The sequence below is a fragment of the Thermobia domestica genome, chromosome 3, assembly GCF_964235325.1.
Source record: "Thermobia domestica chromosome 3, izTheDome1.hap1.1, whole genome shotgun sequence".
NCBI lineage: Eukaryota > Metazoa > Arthropoda > Insecta > Zygentoma > Lepismatidae > Thermobia > Thermobia domestica.
The window spans coordinates 342,558,500-342,578,891 of record NC_137456.1 but is presented as its reverse complement, the minus strand read 5'-3'; the positions used below and the strand labels follow the sequence as shown (position 1 = coordinate 342,578,891).

The following is a 20,392-nucleotide window of genomic DNA, read 5'->3' as shown; positions in this document are numbered from 1 at the left end:
TGTGATTGTGTAGTCTGTAAAATTTAGTGCATCTGAACGCACTGACATACAAATTACACATAGTAATTAATCATTTACACCATACGATAGACATAATGTGCAATGAATTAATGGCGCTAAATGTGTAACTTATACGCAGGGTTGGCAAAAACCATGGTTTTTATTTAAAAAACCAAAAAAACCGGTTTTTTTGGTTTAAACCAGGTTTTTTTGGTTTAAACCAGGTTTTTATGATTTCAATGATTTGCTCTATATATTCATATCATATATGGACAGAAATAAGTTTGTTTCGCCTTGATGTTATTATGCAACAACCGGGTTATGCTGGAAGGGGTCACATAAGCTTAAAGCGGAATAAAAACCGCTTCTCGAGTTACATCCGAGAGAAATTGTCCTCCATTTGAACTCAGAACCAGGAATAATTGGCCACAAATGCGATACGTCTGCCGACTTACTCACGAAGGAATCCTGACAAAAAAATACGTTATACTGATCTTTACATACTTCTTAATATAACTGTCAAGAGTCATTTCAGAAGGACAAAAAGATAAACAGTTGCACAAGTGAAACCATTACACAGAATTACATATGAACAAAGTACTACGGAGTACAGAAGAACTAATTTAGTTCAAGTTAGTTAACAACGATTTTTATTGGTCCAAATTAAAGAAATACATCGACTTGATCTGCATATCAATAAGAAAAATGAATAAAGATACGAATTATTTGAGTCCACTTTGGCTCAAACTCATTTATACATAAATAGATACCAAAAATACTTATTTCACTAAATGTCTCTCGTGGGGTCTGTATGACCCCCCCCCCACACACACACAAAGTACGGCATTTTCGATGTATTTTATCAATAGTAAACATTGAAACGACAGAATATTTAGAATTTTTCTTCGATTGCAATTACATAACAATAATAACAACTACAAAAAAAAAATCACAAAATAAACTTGTAAAAAGAAGTTGCTTTTGTAGTATAATCTTTTTGAATAATGAATGGGGAATTTAGGTCTGAATATAATACGAATAATATACGGGAGTGAAACGTGATAACCCACAAATGTGTGTTCATCAAGATTTTACAAACACTTACACTTTTACGATCATTTTTTGTTTTTTGGTTTAAACCAGTTGGTTTTTTTGAAAAAACCAGCTGGTTTAAACCTTGGTTTAAACCATGGTTTAAACCACCTTGGTTTAAACCAGCCAACCCTGCTTATACGTATTGATTTTCACTCTGTACAGATATCTCAAAATGACGTTTTGCTTTCTTTATAGATATAAAAAAAATCGTTACTACAAATTGAAAACATAAGCTTGCATTTAATATGTTCACGCTCAAGCAAGGGCGCCCATGTTGTGGTTTCCAAGGGGGGCAAGTATAAGCGACGTTTCAAATATAGTTTCAAATTTTGTTGTAACTAATGTAAAAATTCTATTGGGTTTTCGATATTCCCAAGTACAATTTCCTCTTGAGGGGGCGAGCGCCCCACTTTGCCCCACTGATGGGCGCCCTTGCACTCAAGTACCTTTTAAACTCTTTAACACAATTTACCGTGTTTCTGGTACTGATCCTAGTTATTTGGTACACAAACTTATAAGCTGTTAGTTGGTTTACGATTCATTGTGTTCGTAAAGTGTTACGTTGCCAGTTATGCAACTCTACCAGAATACCTTTTAACAAATATTAGGTACAGTATATAAGTTTTTCAACTTGTAAACCTTCGCGCCTACAAAATAAAACTTATAGTTTTTACAGAAAAGTAATTTTGTAATTTATGCTGTATTTTCAAGCTACATAATAGAACTGAGGGGGCATAACCAGTTTTTCTTGGGGATACCTTTTTTCCTCCCCACTGAAAAAAAATGGACGAAAATGTGACCACTAGAGAACCCGATATTCAGTGATGGAAAAATCAGAGAAGTAGTGCGCAAGGACGAAATTTCTAGGTTTGAACTCACAACCTCTAGAACGAAACCAAACTGTACACTCACATTTCTATAATAAACCTCCGTGTCTGTTTATGTGTATGCGATAAACAGAGTGGGCAAAATCATAATATAAGCACAAAACAACAAACATGTTTTTCTTTCCTTCACGAAATTAAAAGCAAATAAAATAATAACAAAGCATTTCTCGTATTGCGACATAATTGAGGACATTTTATGTATAACAGCATTCGGATTCCATTATTGTTTATAAAGCTGGTTATTATGATCACTGAATAATGGAATTAATTTTACTATCCTAGCACACCGAAGAATAACAAAACGTGCTGTCCAACTGACCTATTATTTCTTTTTCACGGTAAATTAATTACATAACAGCTGACTGCAAATCCTAACCTATACCGTTCAGGTTATATATGTTGTACAGTGCAAAAACTACTATTTCCATTTCAGAGTAGGTACTAATCTGTCTATTTAACGCATTTGATAGTATCATCATCATCATCATAGGTATTCTGCCATTACTGGCAGGTCACTTGCTGCACCTGAAAGTTTCCATGATCTACGGTTTTCAGATAACCGCTTCGTCTTCACGTATGATATTTCTGTTTTGATTGCAAGATATTACAAATTCCTTATCTTGCAGTTTTTTGAAAGTTTTCTTGACGTGTGAAATACTAATTAGAACAATTAGTATTAGTATTAGAAATGCGATCAATTTATAGCCAGATTTAGTGCACAAATCGAAACTATTATTTGACGTAGTGCAAAACAGAAAATTCATACCCTAAAGTAAGCATTAGATTTAGTGCTTTGATCAAAAAAGAAGGTAACCAACGGGTGACAATATAGTTTTATAACCCAGACTATCGGTAAGAAAACAAAAATCAAACTATTTCTAGGTGTAAAACAATTGAGAACAAATAAAAACTACAGAAACATCAAATTTTGTTCCGAATTTCCTTGTGAATTTACCACCTCACAAATTCAATACCAGAAAATATTGTTTAATATCAAGAGTTTGGAAATAATTTTGATATTTTAACTAGATATAAATTCCTATTATGGGACTACAAGTATTCCCACGTATTTAGTTCACTTATAAATTTGCAGATTGTTTTCGCTTCTCCTCTTCTAAAAAAGTTGCGAGAATTCCATTGTTAAAGCCAAGCGTACTACAATATCTTAAACAGGTGAAACGAGTCTAAAGTCTGAATTATTTAAATATTAAAATATGTAAACACGAAGTATTCATCTTTATCGTAATTGATGAACTTAAATGTTAAAATTTTTCTGGGCATAAATGTAAAGTTATCTTTATAAGCTCAATAACAATCGTGTATTCTATTGAAGAACCACATATATTTTTGAACTTACATGAACAATAAAAAGGTTTTTTAAAAAGAGGGAAAATAATCTTACTTTGGCTCATAAATGTTCATCTTGTGACCGTTGATCAGATTGGTTCAATGTTTCAATTGCCACAAATATCTGCACATTTGTAGCCACAACTTACTTTGTTTTTAAGAAAATAATAAATTTATTTACAAGGTCTCGATGTTCATTTCATTCAGTTTTCTAACTGGAGATTATTAAGTGAAATCCATGTCCAGCAGTAATTGCCGTTAAAGCACGTCAATCATGGCAGTTCGTGACAGTAGTAGCAGACACTTAAGGGGGAAAAAAAAAGCGGGGAGGGAATAATCCGTATAAACGAGTAAAAAACGAAGTCTGCTGTTGCAGTGAAGTGAGGTGGAGCAGTGGAAGAGAGAGAGAGAGAGGGTTGACCAAGAGAGCCTGCAAAAGGGGAAATTGCAGAAACACTTTCCCATAACCTAAATGACGAATGCTTTGGAACACATACGTACAACTTCATTCAGTGAAAATGTCTTGATACTCCGAGAAGAAAGAAGAAAATGCCTTTCAAGGCGAAGGAAGAAAAAAAAAACAATGAAAGTGTCCTATATAACAGGTACAAAGTTAACAAAACAACAGTTAAAAATGATTAAGATAACTTTCACTGTACATGCAATGACAGAACTATTTTTATTTCAGCGTTAAAAGAAATTATTATTAAAAAGAAAAAAAAAAGAGACATCAACACAAACATTACAGAGATGTTCTAATAACGAATCGCCGCTGGGTTCTTTCAGTAAGCCACAAGCAGTAATGGCTTCCAACCAGTTCCTCGGGAAGTGTGGAGTGAGTGGCTTCCAGTTACACACATCAAAAAAACAAATCAATGGCTTTAAATATTAAATAAACCAGCTAATATACTAGAAGCATACCGAACGAAGCTTGGGGAGTGGTTAGCGTGACTTTTTTAAGATCAGGCTGTGACAATTGGATGCTTTAACAATCATGGGTTTTACCTACTTTTTTTTAACTTAGAAAAAGTCTTCAGTTAAAAGTCCTGTGTTTATGCCTCGTAGGTTAACTGAAACATACGAATAGCTATAATGAAAACAAATGAAGATGATTTAGCGTACGCGGGTTCGCTGTAGGAGACCTAGATTCGATTCCCGAATCTCGGATTTCCATGTTAAGCTTTAGGTCCATGTCTCATATAGTATTGGCGTTGAACGGGACGCTGAATTCCAAACCAACCAATCAACGGATACGATGTCCATCATGGTTTGGAATCGAATCAACAATTATTAACACCTGAGATATAGAATTAGGCCATTATACTGCTTGTTTTGGCAAATACATGTTGGACCTGCATCTTTACTAGAAGTAGCCATTAGGATAGCCACAATCTCGAAAGATTCTTCAAGGTTGCTGGTTTAAAACGACTTTTGTAGTCGTCCCGTGGGTTCGATTCTCACTGGTGGCTCAATATTAGTTTTATTTGGTGACATTACACAAATGTCAGAATACTTCAGCCCTGAGATCATTCAGTAGTGCTCTTCCTGGGCAAGTAGCTAACGCGAATGCTCCTTGCTGTAAAGGGACTACAACTGAAATAAATCAACCAATTGCTTCAACAAATTCTCAAGAAATAAGCAGTGGGATAGTATTACCTTACTGAAGCCAGGAAAATAAAACAACATACAATTAAAGAACAACTTTCACTTAAAGTATCCCAATCTTAACCGTTACAGTCTGAAGAATTAAATTGAAAAACTAACAAATCATTTGTCATACCACCACAGGATTCCCCAAGCACCATATACAAATATATTTAAGAACTATTAGCATATTTGAAATATTAATGAATATGGACACATATATTCGTAATACACAGACGTAATAACATTTCAATTATTTCAAACGCACATCCATATTTCGAGCGGAGAATATTTCCTTTTAAGAAAAAGCTGTTTCCATAACAATATGCGAAGTAAAATTGAAATATCAAAAAGCAAAGCAGATGCCCAAAACCAATATCACCTGTCAAAAATAATGAATAGAAATAGATTGTGTCGGTCTCTCCCACGAATTCTGCAATAACAACACTCTTAAATAACAACTCACATAAGCTTGTTTATCATTTTGTAACATTACTTAGCAAAGTACAAAGGGAAAGAAAAGGGTAGTAGTTGAAGATGGAGGCACAGGCCAGCTGGTTTGACCATTCTGCCAATCATCCACCCATTATTCAAACAACAAAGATGCAACCATCAACTAACAGTGACGGGAAAAAAAACGATAAACACGCTTTTACGAAATTGTTGCCGAATGTCTCTGTTCTTGGCGGACCCACGCAAAGGCCAGGATTCATTGGTTATTGACCTTGTTTTTGTCGCAACTCTTAGCAGCTGTTCCTCCAATCCTTTCCTCACTTTTGGGCAATGGTTAGGTAAAGTGGTCGTCATCCAGAAACCTTTGTACATAACAAGAGGACAGAAAAAAAAAAATCTCAACCAGATCAATATCAATAACAGCTGAACTAGCAAAACGTACATCCCTTCATCCGCCCCTATTTCCGTTTTCTTATGTCTTATGAGAAGAGATTTTTGCAAAAACAGCAGATTGCGGCCTCCTGTCAAGGGACCACCTCAAAAATCATCATGTTTTTTTACGCATATGCAACTATTTTTGTCTATTTTCGGTTCAGGCAGGGATGGATGAAGCCTCTTGCCGTAATGCCTGCGTGTGTTTCGTATTCGAACACATGCCGACTGCTCTAAGGGGGTTACTAGCGAAAGAATAGTAATAATAATAATATGAAGAAAAGGAAGACAGCACGGTAAACAACTAACGCGATTGTGCACTCGAAGAAACATATGGTGCAACGTGCGCAATTTGACAACAGCAAATGTTCCTGCAGAGAATTGAAAAATGAAAGCAAAACAGTGAACATTGGAACAAAAATATCCATAGGTTCATAACCAGATGATACCATACATCATTTTTGCTACACAAACAAGTTCACGGTTTCAGACAGAAATGCAGAAATACAATAACAAAACCTCCTTTTTACAGAAGCGTCTAGAAAAATCTCTTAACAGTATTTGCACCGCGATCAGTGGTGTGGTCATATTATTGAGGTCTATGTACTGGACGCGACGTAATGTGGGGAAAAGCCTATGAAGATGACGTTTCACATAGAAAAATATCATTACATTGTATAGTTTCTTTTAATTAACTGGTATCAGTTGAAATATTAGCATTGCAATGGAAAACATTGCCTGCAATGGTCGTTTCAGAAACAGGTAAAATATCACCCTACTTTGTACCGGAACTCTGAAAATGTGAGAAGGAAACGTGCCAGTACCTGTACTTTTACACAGAGAAAAACCCACGATGTTCAAACGGAACTCTTTGAGCGAATCATAGTATATTTCCGTTGTAAAGGGACAAAACCTGTATTTTTAAAATCTCGGATGCTGCATCATCAAACTTCGAAATTAAAATTTTTTTGAATTTTTTTTTCTTCTTCATTCAGAAGCAGCTTCTTTAAGAACTTCCCGCTTGTCAATATCTTTGATTGTTTTTTTTTCTTTCTTTATTGAAGTTGAGAATCGTCTTCCTAACGGCTATCTCCAACTGAAAAATATCGAAGGGGATGCTGAATGGAACAAAGCTTTAACTATTTATCTCGTCTTCCCGTATATGAAAGTACTTATCAAATATGTGATTTTTTTTTCCGTACCCTTATATGCGTACACAGAATCTCCCTTCAAGAAGAGTATTTTTATCTTGTTGGTACAGACACAAACAGAGAAGCTAGTTTAAAGGTTCTCAGAGCCATATTTCAAGCAATGTCCATCCTGTCTGTAAAAGACTTCTCAATGTGTGTCCACCATCCATTATGGAACCGGCCACTAGCATCCCCTTTTCTCAACACAGACAGTTGAGAGAGATATATATAGGGAAGGGGGTATTAGTTATCATCATCAAACGATGGTGTGAGAAAACTGGACACGGCTATTGATGTTTTTAAATCCCTTAAACTTCAGATACAGGAAGTCATGTCTGGGCGAGTACTTTTGTGTTGGACAGTCTCTCGTGAGAAGCTCTTCTGGGGACTGGTTTAACACTGCTGATGATCATAGCTCATACAATGTGTATGCAGTAAAGAAAGAAGTGAATTAAGACGCTGAACAACAAACGGGGGGCGCTCTGACGAGGGGAGGACTTCTTGAACAAACCACCTAGCCACCCCTTTACAGCGCGACGAAGAGGAACTTCTTTTTTTTCTTTCTTTCTATCTAAACCTTGATCCTTGCCCGCCTTAAAACTGACCAAAAAGCATGCAGTGGTCATCCTGGTTCCGAAACCGGATTTCGGACAGCGGAAAAATACTAGTTACATGTTGTTGTATATATCAGTTGACCATGGTCAGTTATTATCATTGAAAAAAAAAAGCATGCTTTTGGACAGCGAGTAGAGCAGTTGCATGAGAATGGTCAGTCCCTTATATGCAGCAGCGACTAATTTAAACAGCAAATTGAGCGCTGAAAGACGGGGGATTTTGACGATGATGCATTGCTCCATAAACTTCTCTCTTGGATCTTCCTTTCCCAGGCTAGGGTGCACGGAGATGCAGGAAAAACCTTACAAAAGGCTCTTCTTACTCTATTATTCCTTCTATGCTCTTTGGTCTCTGGCGTTACATGTAAATTGCACCAGGTCTGGTTCTTAGTGTATGATAGTGCAATTTTACTTAGCATGCAGCATGTTTTTTTCTTTCTTTCTTTTAGTATCTTACTAAGCTCCTTAAAAAAGAACAAACAGGGAGTTTTGTCATTATGTATATTTGCTTCGACTTAGAAATTCGTCTGGTCATCTCGCTTTGCATCACAACAGACAAATTACAGTCCATGCACTTTATAGCAGGTATGCCCGTTACACACAGCTTGTTTTCCTGTAATCCGTCCCCCCCAAAAAAGAAAAGAGGTGGTCTTTCAGGAAAAACACAAGTGTTCACTCTTTAATTCCGGGCTCCAGACAATATTCATCCTAGTACAGAAACTACCGTTATCTTTTGAAAATGTTTTTGTTTGATCGTATGATTTAACACCACGTTATACGACTTCACTTTATTGTGTGAGTGTGTGTGTGAGTATGCGAAGTAAAACATAATGTTTGGTGTGCACCAACTTCGAACATCCCTGACCACCGTAATCCATAACATATGAACTATGCTACTGCAACGGACTTACTTTTATTCTTGAATATTTAAAAATGGAATATAGCTGCATTTCGAAATGTCTTCCCCCCAAAAAAGAGACATCCGCTTCCTTAACAAGTAAAAATGTAATACGGCATTATGACATTCTTTTATTTTTAAGTGGGATGCAAGTTGATGCGAACACTCGCTGGTTCGATCACAGCTCACAATGACTTAATATGAATATACTGAACTCCTTTGTGGCTAAACGGTTAGTGTACGCGCCTTTGGCGTGGGAGATCCAGATTCGATTCTCGGCGGGAGCTCATGTGGTTTGGATTCCACGTTAATCAGTAGTTCCCATTTCATATAGCCTCGCTGCTGAAAGGGACGTTAAACTCAAAATCAACTCAACTCAACTTAATATGAATATTCTTGTACACGATTAAAATTTAGAAATCTGAATCAACGTTACGTATAACAGGCTACAACGAAACTAAGTTTTAAACTTAAACTTAAAAAAAAAATCAATATGTAGGTGATAGAATCAATCAAAACATTGTTAAAAAAAGAAAAAAAGCTACTTAAAGTCTACGATAATAAAAAAAATCTGTATTTTTTTTTTTTTTTGGCTGTTACATAAATATACTTCCAGATACCAATTATTTTGTTTTCGATTATGAATTAGATGCTAATGAAAAATAATAATAATACTGTTTTTGAAAATATTAAAAGGAATGTCATATAACTTTGCTATGATTATTTTTTTGACTCATTGGTATGTTTATATTTTGATTTACCTGTTTGTGTCTTGATGTTATTATATATTGCTTACAATAGTTCAGATCGCTGTTAATAAACTTTTAAATAAATAACAAGTAAGAAAACAAAACGAAACTCGGAAACATGCGTCTAACAACAGTTACAAACGTTTCAAGTTCATCACAGTATTTTATTTCCTTTAATTGTTTGAAAATTTACTAAAATGATGGAAGAAGATGAAAGATATTGAGATAAATCCTTCATCCAATGATGGTATTACCATTTATTTATTTATTTATTTATTTTTATAACATTAGCTGAGATTTTGTATCTTCAGGTGCAGACTAATGCCCCAATCACCTTTATCACTTAGAATTTATTGTTATTAACTGTTTCATTTTTGATTGTAACAACTGAGCACACACACACATACACACACAAAAAACGAGGACTCGATTTACGCATGAACTTTGATTTATTTTGCCCCATTACTAGCAGACTTGGGAGTTATTATTCAAGTACGCAATATGTATCTACGGGAAAACTGAAATTGAACCCGAAATTCAAAACTCAATGACGTTGTAGTAGCATTATATAATCTAAAATGTTATGAGCTCGATTCCAGTTTATGCTACGTAGGTGACTTTCCGAATATCATGACAGTATTTTTGGTAGAGCGTTCACTTCTAGCACATAGGGTCCCTGGTTCGACCCCAGACCTTTGAGTGTACAACACGTGTTCATAAATTTTCTCGAGATTCTCTCCTTTTCTCCCACCGTTCACTTTCACATGTTTTATTTAGCCTAAAAGGTATAATCCTGAGACGTAAAACTAAATTTCATTTTACAGTAATTTATTTTACCCAGTCTCACATAGAATACTGAACGATCGTAGAACATAAACTAAAATGTGTATGGATTGAATCCTACAATACTAGAAAAAATATATAAACATCCCCCTTTACTCTCATCTAGAAGCCAGCAAGATGCTTTCAAAAAATGCCAGAAAGACGGAACAAGATCAACACAACTTGGGATAGCGTATTCAATTTTGTTGTATCATGCAAACGTTGAAGAATCAGACAGCAACGAACAGAGTATACCATTTATACCACATGTTTCAAGTTCCGGGTAAACCATATATCATATGAAGGCACATACTCACATATGAAAGCAGAGTTATTATACAGGGAAAGGAAAAAAGGGACTAAAAAGTATCGGATGTCACAGGGTAAAAAGGACGTACGCGGAAATATAAAAGGAAGAGTTTCCTCAGTATTGTGTTTACATCGTTCAACGAAATATAAACATGGCGGCCGCTGAACGGAAGGGGAAAAACTGTGCATGGAGAAGTCAGGGTAAAAGGTCAAATCAACAAACACGCTATGCCATATGCAGTCAACACGAACATAAAGAATCGATTGTTTTCAGAAAGAAAAGGGAAGCGGGGTACAATCAGAAAATCTATATGATTTATCGATAGAGTCGATTTCTTTACATGTATCAATGTTCATATAAACACACTCAAAGATACAATGTTAAGTAAGAGAATAGCAAGTTAACTGAATGAATAGGTATTTTAATGTCATTGGTTATAAAAACAGGCGATAAATTGAATTAACTGCGAGGGGAAAGCAGTTTAACATTGAAGATGGTCATTCATTGATTCGAGCCAAACAACACAGTTGTGTATCAGCATCTTGGCATACTGATATCGGAGGATATTTTGAATCAGTTATTACTGTAACATATAATCTAGAAACTCCATACAAAAACAAGTACTCAAACACTCCGCTGATAAGCATGCTTAATTATAATTGCTTATCAAAACAAGTTTATGTGTTGTTTTAGCGGGAACAAAACATACAGAGTGTCTCAAAAGTCCCCTGACATAGGGTAACTCTGTTATTATCAGAGTTACAACAAAATGTAAGAGGAGAAACCGTCTCTAAATATCTAAATATGACGTTTTCAATCTAAAGTGGAGGATTTTTTTTTTAAATCGGACGAGCCGTTTGGGCTGTACACTCTTAATGTGCCCAATGTTAAATGAAAAGGTAAAGTTGCTATTTACTTGGAACCACAACATAAGTGAATAAATTTATTGTCTTTTACGGTAACATATCGATGGCCAGCCCTCATTTCAAACAGAAACTTCATTCACTTATGTTGTGGGTCCAGGTAAATGGCAACTTTACCTTTTCATTTAACATGGGCTCATAAAGAGTGTATAGCCCAAACGGCTCGTTCGATTCAAAAAAAAAAAAAAAAAAATCCTTTACTTTAGATTGGAAAACATTATATTTGGAGATGGAGTTTCCTCTTACATTTTGTTGTAACTCTGATAATAGCAGAGTTACCGTATGTCAGGGGACTTCTGAGGTACCCTGTATAGTTCCAAGTCTGGCAAAAAATTGGTGTTTTCTTTTAGTTGCAATAACTCAGCATTACTGGACACAACTACGAAAAATAATTCACCAATCAGCAGAAGTTTCTCCATGATTTGCTTCTCTTTGGTTAAAGCGAAACCTGAAAAAGTGTCAGCTGCATGTATGCACACACGTACAGTACATATGCTACATACTACACATAATGGAAATAGTAACTAACTTTAACAGTCATCTAACTTTACTCCTGACTCGGTAAGTACTTCAACCTAATTTTTAAAACGATGTCAAATAAACATCGGACGCGAGAAAGTAATTTACATGACAGAGAAACTGCTACTTTTTAATTTTTACTTTCTTCAAAAACAAAAACAGAAAAAAAGTCTCAAATGCATTGTTGAGTGTAATGTATACATGTTAGTATACCTCTGCGTCGGGGAAAAGTGTAGCTGATCTTTCTCCCGTGGAACTTAAACCTTTCAGTGTGTATCACCACACAATTAAGGATTCAAAACAAATGCCTGCCAATCGCACGTTTCATCGCTGAAACAGCCAATAGGCGTATCTCAAATTTCATTATTTTACTCAACTTATGCCTTTTTGTGATGTGCTAAATATGTTTCCCGCTTGATACCCGTCTTCTCATTAATTCAGTATCTCAGGCATTAAGCCTCCGTTGTCTATGACTCTTACAGCGATCGTTAGATCTTGTAAAATCACACAAGATACAGGTGTTAACTTTAAACCACAATTTTGGAGATACGCCTATTGTTTACTTCCGGATGGTAACCCTATTCTTTAGTAGTACAAAAATCGCAAATAAAATAATATACTCACCGGTAGAAGTTGTGTAAGCGGATGTGCGGTGGGCTGTGAGCATGGCATGGGATCCCAAATGGCCCTGACCGCTGAGCTGATGGGATGTCGTCGAATGCTGGCTAAGGATTCCATGGAGCAGAGCTTTCGAGTCTGCGGGCTCTCGTTTGATCGTCACAGGCGGCGACGTTGGACCCAATTCCAATAATGAATGCGTCGGTAATACCCCAACTACACTTTCTGTCGTGTCCACTGCAAGAAGAAAAAAAAAGAACGATATAATCTTAAAATCATTTGGTTCGAGAATTTCAGATTGAGGAAAAATAAATACATGTTGCTGGTAACATTGAAGATTGTAAAGATAATAATAATAGACAGATACCGTTCAGTAAACCCTCTGTGTTTACCAACTAAATTAAAATACACCGATTTATATTAGGAAACTACGTTAGTGCAGAAAGATACTTTTCTTATCGAAGAAAAACCTGTTTGACTCAGGGTGCGGGTGAGAGGAAGGAGATAGGTAAGTTCCTGTTAAAAAGTTTTTTTCCTCTTTATTTCCAGATTAGCAAAATCACGATCACTCAGTTCCTTTTTAAAAAAAAAAATGTGTTATTACTACTATAGTTTCAGGCAGTTTACAGTGAATCACGATTCTATGATTCACGCATCCTCTGAGTTACTGAAGAGTGATTCAGTTCCGAAAGGAAAGAATAAAAACATTTAAACTTCTAGCATTTTTTAAAAAAAGATTCAGTTCGAGAAAACTGGATTTTATTTTTCACTAACAGTGCCAATATTTACCACGTAGGAACTAAAAAAAATATATATTTTGTACTAGTTTCATTAAATACTATCATTGCTAGTTCTTACTTTCTTGATTATATATATGTATACGCTGTATTTAAATTGAGGAATTCGCATAGGCTTGGTCAATTACCACATGTTTCAGGTTTCAGGAGCAGGGAATTCTTTATTATTGTGATGTTTCAAAACACGAGTAGTATTTTTGTTTGATCACGATTCTAAAAGTATCCATGACTGAAAATTTACAATTTATATTTTAATAGAATACGTTATGGACACACGTGATACTTTAAAAAAAGCATTATTATGCTTTTTAATGCATTATGATTTATGTGCCTAAAAGTCTGTCCACTATTTACTACCTTAAACGATTCGAAACATCCTTGTATTGGTTTGTGTTCTAAGCTGCGTTTTATTTTTCTTTCTTTCTTTCCTTCTTTCTTCCCCTTCCAGAAACCACTATCACACACACTTGATTCAAAGATTGTTCTGAAACACATGTGGCATTCGGAAGAAGTTGAATTCTTGGACGCTTGAGAAAAGTGCAATGTATGTATGTATATATTATATATATATGTGTGGGGTGAATAGCTTCACCCCATGTGTGCGAGAGAACTACCCCTTTTTACGACTATAACAAGTGTGCAGATTATATGACTGCATCGTCAAATGCTTTTGGTCAACTCACGTAACGGAAAAACGCAAGACTATTATGCCACAGACTGGACAAAGGCTAGCCTCTCTCAGACATCCGACCTGACAATGATAAACTACCATTGCTATGGACATTAGAAAAATGAATAAAAGAATGAACGAAAAAAAAAAATCTACTTGCATCCCTATACGCATACATCCCTTTCCCAGGCGGGTCCAGTCTTCTTCCCATCATCAAGCACCCCCTTCCTCTTTTTGCCCCTTTGAAATGCAGTATCGTCTTTAGTGGGCAGTATGCAATGCAAGTTATAATACATAGGTAAGATTTACAACAATTGTATGTAACGGACATTTGGGAGTAGGCTCTCTATCTTGTGATGCTTCCCATCTTGAATTTTTTGGATGTTCAAAAATCTTTCAGGAAACACCAGTGATCTTCCTACTAAATCTACAGACACAACGATGAATCTAAAGATCTTGTACATGTTTACCGGTTTCCAATCCACTACTCTATCTTATACAATAAAATAATGTTGAATCCTTTCAATTTCTTTAACTTTATTTATAATAATTCTTTATGTAATTATTTTATTACGCTGTAAATGTTGACTTGTATGTTTTCACACTAAATATAACATAATTTCTTTGTCGTGTAGTACAACAATGTTTGCTTTGGCTCCATAGAAGTTTCAAAGTTTTAGTAATGATAATGCATGCGATTCCTTGTTAATAACATATAAAAAATTTAATGTCATTTTTGGAATCCACGCTACTTTTTCCGGAACTCCATGGAACCCGAACTGTACATTCTTTTAAAACGAGAATCGCACCCAGGTTAATCAAGAACGCCAACCACTAGGATAATATATAGAATTAAAGTGAACTAAAAATAACATATGTATTCTAATACAATCCTAGAATAACTCTGGTGTTCCTTTATAATGACACAATGGACGTAGATCTAGCATTCCAGTTCGAGAAAAGGGAGACACGGTGACTCTCAATGGTAGAGCGTTTACTTCCGATGCATGGGGTCCCTGGTTCGATCCACAACCGAGTAATTTTGTACTGAACGACATCTGTACGTGGGTTTTCTCCGGCTTCTCTTGTTTCCTTCCACTTTCTCATTCCACCAATTCTTCCATCATCATTCACTTGCCTTAATCATTGTCTTCCTTATCCTAAAGGCATAATAGTGGGACGTTACACTGACACATTTCATTTCATTTTCCAGTTTGAGAAAATCATAATACGGCAGAGAAAACCTTAGTTTATTTATGATGCATACGTGGGAATTGTCGATTATATTATTGAAAGTTAATACGTTAGTGTCTATTATTGAAGTCTCTATATATCACAATGGCCACCTTTGGTCACATGTTCTACATAACCGAAGGGGGCATTTTTACTTCGCAACCGAAAGGTTCCCAGTTCAAATCCAGTAGATAGTAATCATGAATGAAGTATTTCCATAATTTTACGGGGCGAATGTCGGGATAATATCTTTAGATCTGTTAACTTCTTTCCACTTTCTTCCCCATTGCTGTTAAGTAATGTTGTTAATGATTTTAGTGTGAATTGACCTCGTAAGCTATGTCTAGACGTTAACACATAAGAGAATATCTACTTTCTCACGTATAATGAACACAAGTAAAAGAGTTATAAAGTCTATAATACGATACTTAAAAAAAAAAAAAAAAAAACGAAAAGTACAGTTTAGGAGAATGTGCGATAATGAAAATGGACACAATTACGTAAATACGTATATTAGCTTGGCCATATACATATACGTTATCTGTAAAACTATGAAGACACAATTATGTGGTATAACTGTTATTATTCCGTAAGTTGGCTACTGTTTAGCATCTATAATTGGCCAAGGCAAACTTCAACAAGTTTCCTGTACCGCTAAACCCTCACAGAGTACAGGTATGGTAGACCAAAGGAAGGGGAGAAACATCAACTTGTATACATAGTAACAAATAAAATTAACTACTAGATTAAGACGGAGAAGGTCAGTAATTCGTAAGTCGGTCATTATCAATTGGACGTCTTGTCGAGTCAAGGATGGTGGCCAACTTCATTTGCCTTTTGGTATAGTACTGAGTCTTATTATGTACTTGATATTGTATATATGTAATCACGTGTAAGGAAACACCTTACGCAAATGATATTGTGCTAATACCTTACCATCTATTAGACTTCAGTTTGAATCGATTAGTATTACCTCTGCACATACAGTAAGTAGCTAGTGCTGGAAAGTTTAAATTTCTTAGAACACATAATTCAAGATGAACAAGCGCGCACATAAGGGAAAGGAAATGTTAAATACTTTTTTTTCTTCTTTCTTGTCTTCGCAGGAAAAAGGAGAGAGTTACTTCCCTGGAGAAGTTTTTCGGAAATGGATCATGTACGTTTGATGCAGTGTTGCCAGATGGTCTCGCGTCACTGATTTTCTTACAAGATAATAGGCAACAACAAAGAAAAGAAGACGAGCTAGAATGGGGTAATTCCATCGCCGACTGCCTGACTTCCTTCTCGCTTTCTTGGGAACTGCTCACCAAACCACATCAGTTATAATAAACGAAGGAAGGACGCGGCAACATTGCGTTTCTTGTTGTTCTGTCTGTGAGTTTTTTCAAGGTTAGACTCGGGTCTATGTCCGACAAGTGGGATATAGCCTTCCTTTGGCTTCTGCGATGTGATGTGAGGGAGGGAGAGTGGATATGCCAGCAAGCTCTTGTCCGGTAGCCATGCTTTTGGAAGGAGGGACAGAAACGCTGGACAACTTAGCAGGATGTGGACACGGAAGAGTGGTCAGGCCATGGAAATAGGGGAAAGAACGCTACTTTTCCACTGAAGATATACGAAAAGCCTTTCTGAAACTGTCACCGTTCAAAGAATAGAAAGTAAACCAACAGTTTATAGAGCATTTGCTTTCAACAAGAATGTTTAAACCACTGCGGCAGTTATAAACGATGTTGGTGTTTACCTAAATATATATAGGAATACATTGGATATTACAACCTTAACGACGGACCAGACGTGGTTTTCCATATATATATATATACTTGTATAGCAGCAATGGATTATTTTATTATTTAAATTACTTTTAAGAGTATACAAGAAAAAATTCATGATTTCTGAACCATGATTTATTAAGGGAAAGTAGAATTGGGAATCCTTAGCTCAGTGGGTCGCGAAATTTTAGAATTCATATAAGGACCATTTGTATATACGGCCCTGATGTACACAGTACAAAATATTTCACGAATATTCTTCTAAATTGTCACTAATATATTAAAATGTTCGTATTTCTAAACATGTAAAGTAGATAAATATAATATTCTCTTACCAAATAATACATCTGAATGGCTACACACAAAATAAGCGAAAAGTATTATCAAACACGAAAATTCCTCTATATATGCCATTCAAGTGATATACAAGTTAGATCTACACACAGCCGTCCAGATTAAGGGAGTAAAAACTCTCTTAAGCTTTGTCACTGCTAAATAAAAATAAGATTTTAAAACCATATTGTCGAAAAGGACTGAAAGGATCTCAAAACCAGGGTGCGAATTGGCGGGGGGGATGCCAGGGATTTCCCCCCCTGACAAAAATCTTTCCCACCCTGGAGAAGAAAAATTTTATCCCTGGCAGGGATAACTTTTTCCCCCTCTGGAGTATTTTTAAATTGACATAAAGATAAGATAGAAAAAGGGAACAATTCTTACTTTGCGTAGCTAACCTAAATTACTTGAGTGAAAATTTAAGAAAGATCTCACATCTGAACTGTTTTGTACTTGTTAGTATATATATATATATATATATATATATATATATATATATATATATATATATATATATATATATATATGTGTGTGTGTGTGTGTGTGTGTGTGTGTGAAGACTGGGTGCGCATATGGGTGAAATTCTTCCCCCCCCTGGGAAAATTTTTCAATTCGCACACTGCTCAAAACACTGCAGAGGAACCACTTTCTTCTCTCTACCCCCCCCCCCTTCCCCATAAGCTCATCTATGATCCATACACACTTACTAAAGAATGCTAAATCAATTTATGGAAATATAATCTATACCTCTACAGTGACATCTAAATATTGTGTGGTTATTATAAAACTTTCAATAACAAAATGCTAGATACATTACGAAGCATTTACATTTTTCGTAATCTAGCCAATTACTCGAAAGATATAAATGCATATCCGGGACCAAATTCCACTGCAGAGAACTATATTTTGCACATATACGTAATTTCAAGTGCATCAAATTGCTTACAACATTGCTTTTCGTTTTTTTATCAATCATCTCTCCGACAGGAATAAGGAAAAAACTGACTTCCTCTTCAATTGATCGCTAAGTTAGCAATTTGTTTATCAAACATTAAAAAAAAAAAAAAAAAAAAAAAATGCTACGAAAACAAAAACACATTTTGTGATCACTGCCGTAGTAGCACTATTATAACATCGACACATGACGTAACTTGCGATCATACTATATAATATTATACTAAAAACGATCATACTATATAATATTATACTAAAAACAGATAATATTTTTTGATGACAAACTAGTTTTGCTTTTTAGTATGGTTAGATCTTCCTTTTCAGTAGCACATTATCGCACGCGCGAAAATGGTAGACTGGTGCTTTATTGTTATATTTGCCACGAGCGACATGCATGAATCTGGATGCCTCTTAGTTTCTATTAAAAATATGGATTGGGAGCTTAGCGTTTATTTAGCAGTGAAGCTGTACACACTGTGAACCTATAGCTTAATATCTGAATTACATAAGCTCACACCGGGAATCGAACCTGCTTTCCCATGCCAAAGGCGCAAACGCCACTATATAAGCCCCAGGGAAGCTCAACAAATGTGTAGTTAAAATTATGATTTAAATATTTGCGCGAACTGTTATGGACACAATATTCCGTTACGCTTCACAGTAAAATGACCGGTAACTGTGTAAACCTAGATATGCATTCATTATGGATTAAGAATATGCCTACGAGATAATACAGCTGCGAGCATTTCGACAGCTTTAGGACCCTGAATCTCTCTGAGTGGACACATATCTAGGATAATAAAATGGTTAGCATTCTTGACCTTCGTGCTGACGACCTTGGGATCGATTCTCGACAGAAGCATATGCGATCCGGGTCCTACAGGAACCGAATCCGGCTATCATTTCCGCCTCGTACAGTCTGGACGCTGAAAAGGACTGGTTAATTTCCGAAGAAACATGTGAAAATGGGTGGATTATTATTATTATTATTATTATTATTATTATTATTATTATTATTGGTGCTTTTGGCGAACTGTCATTGGCTCACAACTAATGTTAGCTTCTATTTCTCAAAAATAAAACCACACATAATGTTTTTCTTTATGGTTCGTCCTTAACGTTTAACACAAACAAAACAGTTTGTAGCTTAGGAAAAAAAAAATTATATATTTCAAACACAAACCATTACACAATGATGAACGAGTAAACATATCTTTTACGCATATGTAGAGATAGCAACCGCACATATTGTGTTATGTGTTTGTAAGTATGTGTGTTCTGTGTGGACGTGTAAGAATGTGTATACATATGAAAACGGAACTTCCTGTATCTTAACACACAGTTACGTCATAGCGAAGCACAGGAGAAGAGGAAAGAAAAAAAATGTCTATTGCTTGGAAAAATACCAACGTGTTCGTCGAATTCAAGGCCATTTTGTTTTAGTTTCCAGTAGAAATGAGGAAATTCCGGCCTCACTACTACACACTCTACCAAGCACACAAAGAAAACATTTATATATATAATATAAAATGCCATGATTATATACATTTAATCAAAGTTCTAGAGGAAGTTGTTTTCAGAATAGATTATTATTTATACTACACCGCCTCCTCCTACTTGAAAAAAAAGGGGAGGTTATTAATAACAAATATACTAAATCATACACGAACATTTGATTATGAACTGAGAAATACGTTTTAAAAAGCTGTTATTTCTTTTTAGGGTATAGCATCGTACGACAAACCCAGTTGTACTTTTTTTTTTTTAACCTACAACTATAATTGGTAAGAAAGATAAGGCTTATATAAGCTAGTCAACAAAATCCAAATAATTTTTGCCATTACGGTACAATTAACGCGATGCTGGCCTTTCTTCTTCTTCTTCAGAAATAAGTGTCGCTGTATTCATTTTACTCATTTAATGAAGTTCCAGATACAACAAGTGAGGATTAAAAAAGAAAAAAAAAGATATGGGAATGACAACCATTCCGGAAATTCCTACCGGAACTGAGGGGATAAAAGAAACTCGATTAAAGAAATTGACTTTCACAAGTTTTAAACGGAAACTTTGTGACTAAAAACCAAAAATCTGTGACCATTTATGCACATCTCTTTGCATGCTAAGAAATAAAAATAATA

At 35.4% G+C, this 20,392-nt stretch overlaps 1 protein-coding gene across 8 annotated transcripts in view; it reads right to left on the bottom strand.

Annotated features, from left to right (window-relative positions):
- The window catches only part of Eip74EF (Ecdysone-induced protein E74), an 876,410-nt gene that overhangs the window by 32,993 nt on the left and 823,025 nt on the right, over positions 1 to 20,392 (bottom strand). For all 8 annotated transcript variants that reach the window (XM_081752849.1, XM_081752850.1, XM_081752852.1 and 5 more), the window contains one exon: positions 12,508 to 12,738. In XM_081752849.1, coding sequence (XP_081608975.1) covers positions 12,508 to 12,738 — 231 coding nt within the window. The remainder of the gene's footprint in view (positions 1 to 12,507; positions 12,739 to 20,392) is intronic.